This window comes from Geotrypetes seraphini, chromosome 12 (assembly GCF_902459505.1).
Source record: "Geotrypetes seraphini chromosome 12, aGeoSer1.1, whole genome shotgun sequence".
Classification (NCBI taxonomy): Eukaryota; Metazoa; Chordata; class Amphibia; order Gymnophiona; family Dermophiidae; genus Geotrypetes; species Geotrypetes seraphini.
The window spans coordinates 50,002,759-50,020,816 of record NC_047095.1 but is presented as its reverse complement, the minus strand read 5'-3'; the positions used below and the strand labels follow the sequence as shown (position 1 = coordinate 50,020,816).

The following is an 18,058-nucleotide window of genomic DNA, read 5'->3' as shown; positions in this document are numbered from 1 at the left end:
CCTTGGCTCACATAAGAATGAGAGTATGAATGGCCACAACCACTGACCCGCAAGCTTTGCTTTGAAGAATGCTGGTGTAGAAGGACAGAGGTTGAAACAGACACTACAGAATGACAGTCTCTGGTATCCAGAGCAGATATTGTGATGTCATAATGCCTCATTCCACCAGTGCCTAAGAGCCAATCACATCAGTGATGTCACAATGGCTTCATTATCCTTGGCTCACATAAGAATCAGAGTATGAATGGCCACAACCACTGACCCGCAAGCTTTGCTTTGAAGAATGCTGGTGTAGAAGGACAGAGGATTAAATAGACACTAGAAAATGACATGGGATTATTTCCCGCAGTTATCCGCGGGGACAGGAATGGTGATGAATTTTGTCACCGCGTCATTCTCTAATTCTGGGCTCCTTTTATCAAGCCGCGCTAGCGGGGTTAACGCGCGTGACTTTCATCACACGCTAACCCCTGCTCTGGCCAAAAACTACCGCCTGCTCAAGAGGAGGCGGTAGTGACTAGCGGTTTAACGTGCGCTATTAAGCGCGGTTTGATAAAAGGAGTCCTCTGTATATCTGTACTCCTTTCGCTATCTGATCCTATACACTGCTCTGACACACTTTACCAAGACATTTTCTTTTACAATTTGTCTAAAGAACCACAATGCGTGAAAAAAAACTTGAAACACTCAAAATATTTATTGAAAGCATGACATTTACAATGCTTTAATTACACAATCATACCCCAATAATATACACATACATTTTTTTCTAGCTGTACAGATTAGCAAAATTATATACATAAACTGCTCTGTAAGAAACAGTTTTTCTAAGACGAGAAAACTGTATAAATAAAAGCCTGCTCCAGCAGTAGACAAGTTAAACATCTTAAGTGGCTTAATAAAATAATTGGTGATAAGGACTTTCCTATGTTTACACATATACAAAACAAAACCCTGGTTTACGTGGCATTAAATAAACTATCCTTGGCATGAAATGTTTTTTCCAATTTCATTTTCTCAAACAGATCTGAAGTGAAAATATTAACAGAGTAGCACTGATTCAGTTTTAGTATCTACAGTTTACATGTCTTAATACTGCAAAAACGTTTTCACAGTAAAACGCCTGAGAAGCAGAAGAACGGAGGCCGACGTTTCTTTTATGTTCTGCAATTCTTCTGCAACCTTAGAAGAGATTGAAGATTGAGATTTAGAAAACTTACATAACTAGTTTAAAATCAACACTTTCTGATACTTCCGTGTCAAGGGACTTCCTGTCCCGTTTTACAAGGTTTCTGGGTGGCATTCTAATACAGCACATTTCATTAATACAGTAGTCCTAAGTTATTCACCATCAAACACTAGGGCCTGCTACTAAAGTGCATTAGGCAGTTAACATGTCAATTAGTGCACGTTAGATGCTAGTGCACGTATGTGCTGACTATTACAAAAAGGAATAAAAACTCTTGCTATTCAAAAAATTTATCCAGATATTTTAACTCTTCCCCGTGTCCTTTCTCCTCCCTTGTAAATCCCCCCTAATAGTCTCACCCTCTTGTAATTTTTTTTTCTCTCCAAAGTATCAACCATGTATACCGCTACCTAACCTGCAAATCTTCTGGAAATGTCCAGTTAGCTTCTTTGTAATCTGCCTAGACCTGCAAGGTACAAGCGGAATAGAAGTCACTAATGTAGTGTAATGTAATATTATTCCAGGTCTCCCTTCATATTCATAGGGGTTAAGAGCACAACTCTCATGAATATTAAAAAAAAAAAAAAAAATCACAAATAACTTTAGGGCCCCCACCCTAACTCCCTCTCACTTCCCAGATATCTCTACAGCTTACCTTTAAAGCTCTGGTGATCTAGCAGTGAAGCAGGGCAGGAGCAATCTGCCCCGGGCAGATCCTCTATCAAAAATGGTCGCCTCAAGTTCCCACATCAATCTCACAAGACCGCGGGAACTCACGAGACTGACGTGGGAACATGAGGCAGCCATTTTTGATAGCGGATCTGCACGGGGCAGGAGGGTAGGAAGATGCCTCCTGCTCTGCTTCACCGGTACACCACCAGGGCTTTAATGGTAAACTTTGGAGGCGGGAGGGAGGGAAGCTGCTTGTTTTGCAATTCACAAATAGCCAAATTTGCAAGTGACTATGGAGGGAAAGTTGTACATTGGGTTAACAGAAAATATGTGCAAAGATGTGTGTTAAGTGCATTTTGTGTTGGGAGTGGTAACTAGGCATGGCATGGGCAGAGAAATCAACCTGCAGGTGGTACACAACACACCATGCAACTAACTGACACTCGTACAGTTACCACAGGTCCATTTAACGCCTCTTAAGTTGAATTATGTGCATCTGTGCTGTGATTACAGTACTATGCACTAATGGACATTTTTACATGGGAACTAAAAATGGCATGCTGGGCACGTCTCCCACCCATCCCCGCCCCAAAAGTTGCCATTTTGAAGTTGCACTTCCTACACATTAGTGTTTTATGCCAAGGTGTGGTAATTGCAAAATCTAAAGCTCTTTAATAAAAGACCCCATTGTGTCACTTAAACATTTTCATTTAAATAATTTGGGAAAATGTGCTCTGAAAATCTCCTTACAGTGTAAATAAAAACAACCACCCTACATTAAATATCTGGTATGAAGAAATCCTTATCCCATGATTTAACATTTTCTCCTGGATGAAGTAGACAAGTCACTCTTACCTCCAGCAAAGTAATAATGAAAATGCAAAAAGTGGTTCCCTCATATGTTTCACAATGCTTGGAGCACTGCCTAAGATAAGGTTCCCATAGTCTGCGCCAAACCCCATGTCAAAAAAAAAAAAAAATAATGAAATTTTCTATTCCTTAATGGGGTATATTGCTACCAGAGAGCATTCTAATCAAGCTATCCGAGTTGAAATGTTGCATCAATCATTGCATCAAACACTGGGATTGTTCTCCCTTGAGAAGAGGAGACTGCGTGGGGATATGATCGAGACCTTCAAAATACTGAAAGGAATCGACAAAATAGAGCAGAGATTATTTACATTGTCCAATTTGACACGGACAAGAGGACATGAAATGAAGCTAAGGGGGGACAAGTTCAGGACTAATATCAGGAAGTTCTGCTTCACACAGAGAGTGGTTGACATCTGGAATACTCTCCCAGGGGAGATTATTGCGGAATCGACAGTCCTAGGCTTCAAAAGCAAACTAGATGCATATCTCCTTGAGAGAGGCATATAAAGATATGGTTGGCTATAAAATAAGCCAGGTGTATACCTGGCAGGGCCTCCGCGTGTGCGGATCGCCGGACTTGATGGACCGAAGGTCTGATCCGGAGATGGCGCTTCTTATGTTCTTATAGATAGGGAAGTGCTTCCAAACTGGAACATTGTTACTGTCATAACTAAGAATATACATTGCTTTTTCTTCCTTGTATAATATTTAGCCTTTAAATTAGGATTTATTTTATAGTCAGACATTTAATTAACATTAAAAATCATGGTGATACTATTCTGCCAAATTATAGGAGTCTTTTTTATTAAAAAATTGTTTATATGCATATTGGCATGCACACTGACAAAACCCTGCACGCAGGTGTCCCAGATGTTAGAATTTGGGCTGAGCAGAGATGTTGTTGCAACATACGACCAAGATAATATACATACACGGGTAGAGACAGAGTAAGTGCACACATTTACTCCACCTTTAGAGTAGATATAAATTGTACTTTTAAACTTGCGTACTATTGCAGTTTTCCCAAGCACGTTATTTATTAAAGGCAGAGAGACACTTTGGGCTCCTTTTACTAAGCTGTGATAGCGTTTTTAGCACACGCAGGATTTTAGCGTGCGCTAAACCCCCGCTGTGCGGCTAGAACTAACGCCAGCTCAATGCTGGTGTTAAGGTGCAGCACGCAGGGCAATTCAGCGCGCTCTAAGCACCCTGAAACCGCTATCGCAGCTTAGTAAAAGGAGCCCTTTATAAAATAAGATTAAAATAGGCACCATCTTGGACTCTGAACATATGAAGGGCCCAGCCAACAATGTTAGGGCAGTCTCCATTGAAGGCTATACACATAGGCCTGGATTTTCTATACGTGTTAATCAAGCGATGGCACCATATAAAGAATCACACCTCCAGGAAAGACAGGTGCTGGAAATGTAGGCGTTAATTATGCCTATTTTACCATTAGACGCTGGTAGGCATCTCCATAGTCAGGGTTCTGGTGCCCTTTGTGTAGGCGCCATTTTTTTTCCTAATGAGATTTTAATTGTTTTTAAATGACGCTATCCGTCCAGCTACATTATAGACTTCAATCACCACAAAATACTGTGGCAAAACTAAATTTTAAATCTCAAAAGCATGATGGTGCATTTCCCTTGTTAATCTGCTTGCACTGGTTACCTTTTCAGGCATAATTTACCAGTATGTTTAGTGGCCTGTTTGGTATATAAGGTCTTTGAAGGTGTGAGCCCTGAGACTCATTTGGACTCTTGTCTTGTACCAGGATATCATGAGATAAAACACACGCTAATTTTGCTTTATCCAACCATGCATGGTCTGCACTATAAACTGACACTGGATAGCTCATTTCCTATATTTAGGGATCCCTTTTACAAAGCCATGGCAGTGATTCCAAGACAAATGCACTGAAGCCTATAGGAGTTGAATGGCCTTTGGTGCATTTGCTGCACAAGAATCACTACTCAACTGTTTGCCATCAACTGAAAACTTTATTTCAGATTTTGTATATTTTTATGATGGAGGTATTCAGATAGAGAAATTTGTAATTTCTGGTATACTAAATTCATTATATTATTATAATAATCTACTTTGGGCTCCTTAAATGAACTTCAATTTTGGAGAAAAGTGAAAATATTTGATCATGTAAAACGCCCCCCCTTTTTTAATCACTGGTTGTCAATATGGTTTAGAATTGAATTTAAGATTTTGATTCCTATTTAGAAGATACTTCATAATACCAATCCTTCACATTTAGCTTCATTGGCTGTGCCATGTGCACTTGGTAGCTCTTAGATCGCATGTTGAACACTATTCTGTTGCCTTCTGGGGCTCAGTCTGGAGTCTACATGGTACAGTGATTTTTTGCTGGCTTTTGTTAATACTTTAAAATAGGTTACCAGATAAGATTTGTGAATCATTATTATTATTTTTTTTAATATATAGTCTTTAAGATCCTGTGGCGAGTGTGTAGGTGTGTTTTAAATTTTGGCATACAAAAATCAGGGATCTGGGAATTTGGAGGGGGTCTCGTAGCTTACCTAAATTGTTAGTAGCTTTTTTTTTTTTTGGGGGGGGGGGGTATGAGTGTGCCACCTTACACTCCCAAACCAACAACTTTGCTCGCAAGAAGAAAGAAGCCTACACATCTTCAAAACGCTCCCTTCGTCTTGAGAATGTCCGGAAAATATCCTAATCACGCTACTTACCATGCGTCTGGAACCAACTACCACCTCATATCAGATCACTAGAAGGACTACTGAACTTCAGGAAGGTAATAAAAAAACTCACCTGGTCCTCTAACCTTCTATGAAATAGCTCCAGTCAAAGTACCACTATTTACGAAACAAAAATCAACCTCCATGCCCTGCCATACATTCCATACCATATCATGCCAAACACATATTATCATGCACTCTTATGTACATTATCTTGCCATGCCATGTACTGTCATTCACAATTGTTGCTGACACCTCCACACTTGGCCAGACATTCCATGCTATACCATAACTAGCATATATTATCATTTACAGTTATGTATTGTCTGCCATACCATAAACTGTCATGCTCTGTTATGTACTGCCTTACCACACTTCGTACTGTCAGGCACTATAATGTACTGTCAAGCTCTATAAGTTACTGCAGTGAAATACCAAACTTATAACATCACCACCATTAAGTAACGCAATGCTTCCGAGTACTATCATGCTCCCCTATGTATTGTCCTATCACGTCATGATCTAAAATATACTGTCATGTTCTACAATACTATACCCCTGTCCTACTTTATTATGTATAGCCTAGCCTGTTATGCTTTATTGTCTATGTAAATTTGTAACCTATTCTGAGCTCTTATTTATTCAATTTTCTATACTGTTCTCCCAAGGAAGCTCAGAATGGTTTACATAAGTTTATTCAGGTGGGCTCACAATCTATCTAATGCACCTGGGGCAATGGGGGGGGATTAAGTAATTTGCCCAGGGTCACAGGGAGCAGTGTGGGTTTGAACCCACAACCTCAGCCGAGGCTGTAGCTTTAACCACTGCACCACACTCTCGTCTGGGAGGACAGGATATAAATCCAAATAAATCATTTTTACATAGTGCCTCTGAAGCTACCCCTACCCCCTTAGCAAAAGGCTCCCCTTACATAAGTTAGATTTTCTTTAATATCTTTAAAAAAAAAAAAAATAAATAAAAGAAGGGACACCTTCCCCAATTAACTGCCAGCAATTAATTATGGAAATTTAGGCATCAACCCTAGAAAAGGACAAAGTCAAGGATTAAGTCTGTCTCTACGGGAGTAATGTCCAAATTCATGCATTTCAGTAGTTAAAAGTTCTCTTTCATTATGTAACAGTAATTAGCATCTGGTTAGAACGAAGTAATTATTGCTATGAGAAAACCATAGAATCTCAGTTGTAATGCTTGAGAAAATATGGGCTTAATATCAGCTGATATTAAGCCATTTACATAGCTCAATTGTTTTTTTGTTTTTTTTACAATTGCAAGTCTAGATAAGCATGCTACTTGACTCTGTGCATGATGTGATTTGCTGGAGTATTCTCTGAAGGACATATGTATTACTTGCATTTAACAGATCTAATACCCAAAACTTCCATTACCTATAATTATAGTGAGGAAGTTTACTACATACTCTGTTAGACAAGTAAATTGTGCATATTACAAAAAAGCAAAATACTGCATAGAACCCCCCCCCCCCCAAAGCAATTTCATCTGTACAATTAAAAACAAATACCATGTCTGCAAGGAAGTAACAGAAGACAACATTACAGCCATCATGGGGCTATAGCAGTACAGAAATGTGTATCTATAAGAAGCAGCTTCACGTTTAAGTACATTCCTTTAACTGAACTCACTTCAGAAGTGTTAAATTATATAGCTTTTATTTATACACCAGTGGAAATTTGGACATCTACATTTAGATTGAAATTAAATCCGGGCAAATCAAAATTCTTTCTAGCTAGTCCTAATGAAAAAATTACTGAAACAACTTTACTTCTAAAAGGTCAATCTTATTCGATATCTCCTACGCTGAAAATTTTAGGGGTTATTTTAGATCGGTCCTTATCTTTTAAGGCTCATACAGATTCTCTGGTTAAGAGATGTTTTATTGTCCTCTGGAAACTGCGTACTATTAGGAAATATTTTGATTTATATCATTTTAAATCCTGATTCAATCTTCAATCCTTTCAATATTGGATTATTGTAATGTTATTTATCTGGAATCATATAAAATAACTATTAGCCGATTAAAAATCATACAAAATATAGCTATTCGTTTGATTTTTAATCTGAAAAAACACGATCATATCAGTATATATTATCAAAAGGTTCACTGGCTACCGTTCGAGGCTAAAGTGCTATTTAAATTTGGATGCATTTGTTTTAAAGTTTTATTTGGCTTAGCACCGGCTTACCTTGTTTCTCATTTTAGTTTTTTTATTTCTAAGAAAAATATTCATAGATCTGGTTGAGTTTATTTTCCTTCAGCAAATGCATGTTGTTACAAAAATGTTTTAGATAGGACCTTAGCATTCTAAGCAGGATTAATGAATTCATGTTTGAATCTTCTTGTTTCTCCATTTCTTACTATCAATTTCTAAAAGATCTCAAAACCCATTTAAACAATATAATATACATTACTGATTTTCATATTATCATGTAGTTTCATATTATAATGTACTTTTAATCTTTTTATCTATACTTATTTTAGTTTATATTGCGTTTTTTATTCATTAGTTTTAATGCTTGTATTAGTTGCATTGAATTTTATTATGTATGATATTATATTATATGCTGAGTACCTATTGTGTAAACCGCTATGAACTGCTGGTTAGGTGGTATATAAAAATAAATTATTATTACGATGTATTCTCTGCCTTTACTAATATGTCAAAAATCTTGGGCTTTGTTTTACATCCTTTTGGCAGAGTGGAAAAATGGAAACTGAGAATATTGTGGGAACTCCTACACATGCTCAAAAACTTACAGGAGCTGTAGGATTACTGTCACATCCTGGCATTGGACATCACCCATTTAGGCATCTGCTTGCATCCTGCTTTTTTTTTTTGTTCAACCAGCTTGAATTTCCCTTGCGGAGGTGGGGATTGAACCGGGTCCAGCCTGGGACCCTGGGGACTACAGGGCGAGTGCACTGACCTGTTGAGCCACGACAGGGGTCCCTGTAGAGCTAGTACATTCAGCAGACTTTATCATTGCCGAGGCTCGGAGAGAACTGACAAAATACACATGTTCTTATAAATGCACATTTAGAGCCCCTTTTACAAAGCTGTAGTAGCAATTCCCACATGGAAAATGCGACACAGCCCATTCAGTTCCTATGGGCTGTGCCACAATTGTCATACTGGAACTCACAACCACGACTTTGTAAAAGGGGCCCTTATAAATTAGTTTATAAAATACAAAATAAGCAGCTAAATACAGTGGTACCTTGGATTACGAGCATAATCCGTTCCAGGAGCATGCTCGTAATCCAAAATGCTCTTTTATCAAAGCGAGTTTCCCCATAGGAAATAATGGAAACTCGCTTTGATGCGTTCCCCCCCCCCCCGAGAACCGGCATTGCTCCCCTCGAAGGCCCCCCCACGCGATCAGACCCCCCCCTACGATCCGGCACCCCCCTGCCTCAAACCGGCACCCCCCCCGCCACGATCCGACCCCCCCCGCCACGATTGGGCACCCCCCCGCCACGATCCGACCCCCCCCTGACACGATTGGGCACCCCCACGCCACAATCCGACATCCCCCCGACACAATTGGGCACCCCCCCGCCGCTTCTTACCCTCATCTGAGCACTCTTGAAAATCGGCTTCCTCCTCTGCTGGGCCTTGAGCATCTGAGCATGCTCAAGGCCCAGCAGAGGAGGAAGCCGATTTTCAAGAGTGCCCAGATGAGGGTAAGAAGCGGCAGGGGGGGGTTGGATCGGGGGGGGGGGTCGGATCGTGGCAGGGGGGTTGCCGGTTCGAGACAGGGGGGGGGGCGCTCGTAAATCGAGCCATGCTCGGTTTCCGAGGTACCGATTTTGCAAATGTTTTGCTCGTCTTGCAAAACACTCGTAAAACGGTGCACTCGCAAACCGAGGTACCACTGTACTTGCATTGCTGTTTGATCAGCTTATTTGTCGAGATCAACAATTTAGGAATCATGGTTTATCAGCAAAAGATTATCCTATATATAAATACTATAGAATTCAATTCTGCAAATATGTCTATATTTTTAAATTCTGACCAACACTTACTGGCAAGTTTATGAGAACATCTTATGTTTTTTTAAATGTTTCGTTGTTAATGCTCAGTCTAGTAAGTCTTGCTCCATAGTAATCTATGATGTAACTAGAGCCATCCGAAGGTCCGACAATCTGGAAGGGAGAAAAAATAATCACATAAAATAAAAATAATCCATTAATATGAAGCAGACAGGCAATATTTTGCAATTCTTCTTTGTAGCATACAATATTTAATCAAATCTATAAGAAAACAGTAAGCGTTCTCAGAGACTGTAGGCTAAAAAGCCGAACTATGCTTTTATAGTACTACTTCCTGCAAAGTAGGATACCGAAGAAATTTCTATTATAGTCCACAAAGTAGAAAAATGAATTAACCATTCTGATGGGTTTTTAAGAGGTATGCCAAAATAGGGAGAGATTGCTGCCCAGCTGCCATTTTAAAACAGAGATATAAACAGAAAAAAACCCCACAAATTGTTTTTTGTCATATCTTTCACAGAACTCGGCTGAAATTTATTTATTTATTTAGATTTTTATCCCGTCCTCCCAGTAGCTCAGAACGGTTTACAAGTAAACATTCACAATGGAGTGAATTGGACATATAAGATTATACAGTACATTTAAATACTTGGACATACGAGACTGTGCAGCAGTTTAGATATAGGCACTATACAGCAAATTAAGAACAGTAGTTTAAATATAAGTAGTTTAGTTTAGATACAAGTTATTTGAGTATAGGCTGAGAGTGGACTATACAGAAATTTAGGCAGAAGATTAGAATGGAGAAAGAAGGGTAGAGGTGGGGTTTAAGGAGGATGGGTGTAGACTGAGGGTGACCTTTAGTTGAAGAGGAGGGTCTTTACCATTTTCCGGAATGTCATTAGTTCTTAGTCTGAGTTGAGGGGGGAGTTGGTTCCAGAGTTGGGGAATGAAGTGGCTGTAGGAGCGTTTGCGGGCAGTTTCTGAGAGGAGGGCTCCTTTTACTAAGGTGCGTTAGGGCCTTAACGCGCGGAATAGCATGTGCTAGACCTTAACACCACCATTGAGCTGGTGTTATTCTAGAAGCGTACCGGTGGTTTAGCGCGCAGTAATTTTGTGCGTGCGCTAACAACGCTAGCGCACCTTAGTAAAAGGAGCCCTTAGTGTGTTGTGTCCTGAAGTTGATGTAAAATATTGTAAATATTTTCATCCGCACTACAACATTACGTTGTGAAAATGAATTGTGAACTGAATAAAAATACATTAAACAGTTTTGTGGTATATCTTGCTGAAAAAATATAAAGTCAATAAATAATGTTTCAATTAAGCAGATGCTCAAAGTGTGCTCCATTTGCACAAAGCCACACCCTCAGCCACCCCTGATCTACAGACTTGTCAATGACACTTTGCTTCAGCTCATCCCATACAGAGATGAGGGGCTGTTTTAAAGTCTTTGACATTAGATATTGCTGTCTGGTCCAGATCCAGTAGTTAATAGGGTTTAGGCCTGGTGAATTCAGAGGCCAGAGGTCTGGATCAATGAAGTCTGGGCTCTCCCGATGTAGCAGTTCTACATTGTCCTGTTGGAAGAGAAGGTAAGTCTCCTGACGTGTGATGGATCGCTGGCAATAGATTCTGCATCAAGAGGATGTCCTGGTAGTATGCACCACTGATCTTAACTCCAGGATCAATGAAGAACAGATCTGTGAATCTGAGTTTCATGATTGCGACCGAGACCTTGACCAATTGGCTGAAGGTAAGGCGGATCCATAGTAAGTGTTTGGCATTAACCTCATGCTTCAGTGTTGTTGAAGGCATGTACAGGCAATCATTAAGTGTGTTAATTGGAAGAGCTACTGTAAATATCTTTTCATTTGTAAACCAGATGAAGCTGATGCTGTGCTCCAGATACTTGGTCAAAAGTTGTTTGCATCTTTTCAGGCGTGTGTCTTTGTAGTGTAAAGTTAACTCTTGGGCACAATGCTTTTTAAGACACTTTAATTTCAGATCATGAATTATCCTAACTAGAGAATGACATGGTGACAAAGTTCATCACCGTTCCCGTCCCCGCGGATAACCGTGGGAAACCATCTCGATGGGAAGAATCGAGAGTATAAATTGGCCCAACCAACAGACCCTTAAGCCTTGCATTGAAGAATGTTAGTGTAGAAGGTCTGAGGTTGAGATAGACACGCAAGAATGACACAGGATTGTTTCCCGCGGTTATCCGCGGGGACGGGGATGAATTTGTCACCGTGTCATTCTCTAATCCTAACCACAGTTGTCTGGCTTATTCCTGCTTCTCTTGCTATTTGGCGAGTTGTTTGGTGTGTTTGTGGCGCATCCTCCTGGCTCAGTACAAGATCATGTACATCGTCAATGTGTTCTTTTGTGCGAATCGAGTGTGGTTGTCCACTGCTTGGCTTACGATGCACAGTGCCTGTTGCTCGGATCTTGCAAAACAGCATCAAGGCGATTTTTGTTCCATCCCTTGCATTCAACAATCGTCGACTGCTGTAACCTTTTAGCGGTACCAAGTTAGCAGAATTCGGTCTTCTTCAGTGAAAAACATTTTGATACAGAGACTGTTTACAAACTATCATCTGCTTCTGTGCATAGCTCATAGCAATAATTCATTTTCACAAGGTCGTGGTTCTGCGCGTAGCCCATAACTATTCTTCATTTTCACAAGGTCGTGGTTCTGCGCGTAGCCCATAACTATTCTTCATTTTCACAAGGTCGTGGTTCTGCGCGTAGCCCATAACTATTCTTCATTTTCACAAGGTCGTGGTTCTGCGCGTAGCCCATAACTATTCTTCATTTTCACAAGGTCGTGGTTCTGCGCGTAGCCCATAACTATTCTTCATTTTCACAAGGTCGTGGTTCTGCGCGTAGCCCATAACTATTCTTCATTTTCACAAGGTCGTGGTTCTGCGCGTAGCCCATAACTATTCTTCATTTTCACAAGGTCGTGGTTCTGCGCGTAGCCCATAACAATTCTTCATTTTCACAAGGTCGTGGTTCTGCGCGTAGCCCATAACTATTCTTCATTTTCACAAGGTCGTGGTTCTGCGCGTAGCCCATAACTATTCTTCATTTTCACAAGGTCGTGGTTCTGCGCGTAGCCCATAACTATTCTTCATTTTCACAAGGTCGTGGTTCTGCGCGTAGCCCATAACTATTCTTCATTTTCACAAGGTCGTGGTTCTGCGCGTAGCCCATAACTATTCTTCATTTTCACAAGGTCGTGGTTCTGCGCGTAGCCCATAACTATTCTTCATTTTCACAAGGTCGTGGTTCTGCGCGTAGCCCCTAACTATTCTTCATTTTCACAAGGTCGTGGTTCTGCGCGTAGCCCATAACTATTCTTCATTTTCACAAGGTCGTGGTTCTGCGCGTAGCCCATAACTATTCTTCATTTTCACAAGGTCGTGGTTCTGCGCGTAGCCCATAACTATTCTTCATTTTCACAAGGTCGTGGTTCTGCGCGTAGCCCCTAACAATTCTTCATTTTCACAAGGTCGTGGTTCTGCGCGTAGCCCATAACAATTCTTCATTTTCACAAGGTCGTGGTTCTGCGCGTAGCCCATAACAATTCTTCATTTTCACAAGGTCGTGGTTCTGCGCGTAGCCCCTAACTATTCTTCATTTTCACAAGGTCGTGGTTCTGCGCGTAGCCCCTAACTATTCTTCATTTTCACAAGGTCGTGGTTCTGCGCGTAGCCCCTAACTATTCTTCATTTTCACAAGGTCGTGGTTCTGCGCGTAGCCCCTAACTATTCTTCATTTTCACAAGGTCGTGGTTCTGCGCGTAGCCCCTAACTATTCTTCATTTTCACAAGGTCGTGGTTCTGCGCGTAGCCCCTAACTATTCTTCATTTTCACAAGGTCGTGGTTCTGCGCGTAGCCCCTAACTATTCTTCATTTTCACAAGGTCGTGGTTCTGCGCGTAGCCCCTAACTATTCTTCATTTTCACAAGGTCGTGGTTCTGCGCGTAGCCCCTAACTATTCTTCATTTTCACAAGGTCGTGGTTCTGCGCGTAGCCCCTAACTATTCTTCATTTTCACAAGGTCGTGGTTCTGCGCGTAGCCCCTAACTATTCTTCATTTTCACAAGGTCGTGGTTCTGCGCGTAGCCCCTAACTATTCTTCATTTTCACAAGGTCGTGGTTCTGCGCGTAGCCCCTAACTATTCTTCATTTTCACAAGGTCGTGGTTCTGCGCGTAGCCCCTAACTATTCTTCATTTTCACAAGGTCGTGGTTCTGCGCGTAGCCCATAACTATTCTTCATTTTCACAAGGTCGTGGTTCTGCGCGTAGCCCCTAACTATTCTTCATTTTCACAAGGTCGTGGTTCTGCGCGTAGCCCCTAACTATTCTTCATTTTCACAAGGTCGTGGTTCTGCGCGTAGCCCCTAACAATTCTTCATTTTCACAAGGTCGTGGTTCTGCGCGTAGCCCCTAACAATTCTTCATTTTCACAAGGTCGTGGTTCTGCGCGTAGCCCCTAACAATTCTTCATTTTCACAAGGTCGTGGTTCTGCGCGTAGCCCCTAACTATTCTTCATTTTCACAAGGTCGTGGTTCTGCGCGTAGCCCCTAACTATTCTTCATTTTCACAAGGTCGTGGTTCTGCGCGTAGCCCCTAACTATTCTTCATTTTCACAAGGTCGTGGTTCTGCGCGTAGCCCCTAACTATTCTTCATTTTCACAAGGTCGTGGTTCTGCGCGTAGCCCCTAACTATTCTTCATTTTCACAAGGTCGTGGTTCTGCGCGTAGCCCCTAACTATTCTTCATTTTCACAAGGTCGTGGTTCTGCGCGTAGCCCCTAACTATTCTTCATTTTCACAAGGTCGTGGTTCTGCGCGTAGCCCCTAACTATTCTTCATTTTCACAAGGTCGTGGTTCTGCGCGTAGCCCCTAACTATTCTTCATTTTCACAAGGTCGTGGTTCTGCGCGTAGCCCCTAACTATTCTTCATTTTCACAAGGTCGTGGTTCTGCGCGTAGCCCATAACTATTCTTCATTTTCACAAGGTCGTGGTTCTGCGCGTAGCCCCTAACAATTCTTCATTTTCACAAGGTCGTGGTTCTGCGCGTAGCCCCTAACAATTCTTCATTTTCACAAGGTCGTGGTTCTGCGCGTAGCCCCTAACAATTCTTCATTTTCACAAGGTCGTGGTTCTGCGCGTAGCCCCTAACAATTCTTCATTTTCACAAGGTCGTGGTTCTGCGCGTAGCCCCTAACAATTCTTCATTTTCACAAGGTCGTGGTTCTGCGCGTAGCCCCTAACAATTCTTCATTTTCACAAGGTCGTGGTTCTGCGCGTAGCCCCTAACAATTCTTCATTTTCACAAGGTCGTGGTTCTGCGCGTAGCCCCTAACAATTCTTCATTTTCACAAGGTCGTGGTTCTGCGCGTAGCCCCTAACAATTCTTCATTTTCACAAGGTCGTGGTTCTGCGCGTAGCCCCTAACAATTCTTCATTTTCACAAGGTCGTGGTTCTGCGCGTAGCCCCTAACAATTCTTCATTTTCACAAGGTCGTGGTTCTGCGCGTAGCCCCTAACAATTCTTCATTTTCACAAGGTCGTGGTTCTGCGCGTAGCCCCTAACAATTCTTCATTTTCACAAGGTCGTGGTTCTGCGCGTAGCCCCTAACTATTCTTCATTTTCACAAGGTCGTGGTTCTGCGCGTAGCCCCTAACTATTCTTCATTTTCACAAGGTCGTGGTTCTGCGCGTAGCCCCTAACTATTCTTCATTTTCACAAGGTCGTGGTTCTGCGCGTAGCCCCTAACTATTCTTCATTTTCACAAGGTCGTGGTTCTGCGCGTAGCCCCTAACTATTCTTCATTTTCACAAGGTCGTGGTTCTGCGCGTAGCCCCTAACAATTCTTCATTTTCACAAGGTCGTGGTTCTGCGCGTAGCCCCTAACAATTCTTCATTTTCACAAGGTCGTGGTTCTGCGCGTAGCCCCTAACAATTCTTCATTTTCACAAGGTCGTGGTTCTGCGCGTAGCCCCTAACAATTCTTCATTTTCACAAGGTCGTGGTTCTGCGCGTAGCCCATAACAATTCTTCATTTTCACAAGGTCGTGGTTCTGCGCGTAGCCCATAACTATTCTTCATTTTCACAAGGTCGTGGTTCTGCGCGTAGCCCATAACTATTCTTCATTTTCACAAGGTCGTGGTTCTGCGCGTAGCCCATAACTATTCTTCATTTTCACAAGGTCGTGGTTCTGCGCGTAGCCCATAACTATTCTTCATTTTCACAAGGTCGTGGTTCTGCGCGTAGCCCATAACTATTCTTCATTTTCACAAGGTCGTGGTTCTGCGCGTAGCCCATAACTATTCTTCATTTTCACAAGGTCGTGGTTCTGCGCGTAGCCCATAACTATTCTTCATTTTCACAAGGTCGTGGTTCTGCGCGTAGCCCATAACTATTCTTCATTTTCACAAGGTCGTGGTTCTGCGCGTAGCCCATAACTATTCTTCATTTTCACAAGGTCGTGGTTCTGCGCGTAGCCCATAACAATTCTTCATTTTCACAAGGTCGTGGTTCTGCGCGTAGCCCATAACAATTCTTCATTTTCACAAGGTCGTGGTTCTGCGCGTAGCCCATAACAATTCTTCATTTTCACAAGGTCGTGGTTCTGCGCGTAGCCCCTAACTATTCTTCATTTTCACAAGGTCGTGGTTCTGCGCGTAGCCCCTAACTATTCTTCATTTTCACAAGGTCGTGGTTCTGCGCGTAGCCCCTAACTATTCTTCATTTTCACAAGGTCGTGGTTCTGCGCGTAGCCCCTAACTATTCTTCATTTTCACAAGGTCGTGGTTCTGCGCGTAGCCCCTAACTATTCTTCATTTTCACAAGGTCGTGGTTCTGCGCGTAGCCCCTAACTATTCTTCATTTTCACAAGGTCGTGGTTCTGCGCGTAGCCCCTAACTATTCTTCATTTTCACAAGGTCGTGGTTCTGCGCGTAGCCCCTAACTATTCTTCATTTTCACAAGGTCGTGGTTCTGCGCGTAGCCCCTAACTATTCTTCATTTTCACAAGGTCGTGGTTCTGCGCGTAGCCCCTAACTATTCTTCATTTTCACAAGGTCGTGGTTCTGCGCGTAGCCCCTAACTATTCTTCATTTTCACAAGGTCGTGGTTCTGCGCGTAGCCCCTAACTATTCTTCATTTTCACAAGGTCGTGGTTCTGCGCGTAGCCCATAACTATTCTTCATTTTCACAAGGTCGTGGTTCTGCGCGTAGCCCCTAACTATTCTTCATTTTCACAAGGTCGTGGTTCTGCGCGTAGCCCATAACTATTCTTCATTTTCACAAGGTCGTGGTTCTGCGCGTAGCCCCTAACAATTCTTCATTTTCACAAGGTCGTGGTTCTGCGCGTAGCCCCTAACTATTCTTCATTTTCACAAGGTCGTGGTTCTGCGCGTAGCCCCTAACAATTCTTCATTTTCACAAGGTCGTGGTTCTGCGCGTAGCCCCTAACAATTCTTCATTTTCACAAGGTCGTGGTTCTGCGCGTAGCCCCTAACAATTCTTCATTTTCACAAGGTCGTGGTTCTGCGCGTAGCCCCTAACTATTCTTCATTTTCACAAGGTCGTGGTTCTGCGCGTAGCCCCTAACTATTCTTCATTTTCACAAGGTCGTGGTTCTGCGCGTAGCCCCTAACTATTCTTCATTTTCACAAGGTCGTGGTTCTGCGCGTAGCCCCTAACTATTCTTCATTTTCACAAGGTCGTGGTTCTGCGCGTAGCCCCTAACTATTCTTCATTTTCACAAGGTCGTGGTTCTGCGCGTAGCCCCTAACTATTCTTCATTTTCACAAGGTCGTGGTTCTGCGCGTAGCCCCTAACTATTCTTCATTTTCACAAGGTCGTGGTTCTGCGCGTAGCCCCTAACAATTCTTCATTTTCACAAGGTCGTGGTTCTGCGCGTAGCCCCTAACTATTCTTCATTTTCACAAGGTCGTGGTTCTGCGCGTAGCCCCTAACAATTCTTCATTTTCACAAGGTCGTGGTTCTGCGCGTAGCCCATAACAATTCTTCATTTTCACAAGGTCGTGGTTCTGCGCGTAGCCCCTAACAATTCTTCATTTTCACAAGGTCGTGGTTCTGCGCGTAGCCCCTAACAATTCTTCATTTTCACAAGGTCGTGGTTCTGCGCGTAGCCCCTAACAATTCTTCATTTTCACAAGGTCGTGGTTCTGCGCGTAGCCCCTAACAATTCTTCATTTTCACAAGGTCGTGGTTCTGCGCGTAGCCCCTAACAATTCTTCATTTTCACAAGGTCGTGGTTCTGCGCGTAGCCCCTAACAATTCTTCATTTTCACAAGGTCGTGGTTCTGCGCGTAGCCCCTAACAATTCTTCATTTTCACAAGGTCGTGGTTCTGCGCGTAGCCCCTAACAATTCTTCATTTTCACAAGGTCGTGGTTCTGCGCGTAGCCCCTAACAATTCTTCATTTTCACAAGGTCGTGGTTCTGCGCGTAGCCCCTAACAATTCTTCATTTTCACAAGGTCGTGGTTCTGCGCGTAGCCCCTAACAATTCTT

The 18,058-nt window shown here is 42.3% G+C and overlaps 1 protein-coding gene across 1 annotated transcript in view; it reads right to left on the bottom strand.

Moving 5' to 3' along the window:
• Positions 1-678: 678 nt before the first annotated feature.
• The window catches only part of TM2D1 (TM2 domain containing 1), a 68,509-nt gene continuing 51,129 nt past the window's right edge, over positions 679-18,058 (bottom strand). The window contains exons 6-7 of the mRNA XM_033916836.1: positions 9,524-9,643; positions 679-1,182 (exon numbers count right to left, since the gene is read on the bottom strand). Coding sequence (XP_033772727.1) covers positions 9,545-9,643 — 99 coding nt within the window. The 3' untranslated portion in view covers positions 679-1,182; positions 9,524-9,544. The remainder of the gene's footprint in view (positions 1,183-9,523; positions 9,644-18,058) is intronic.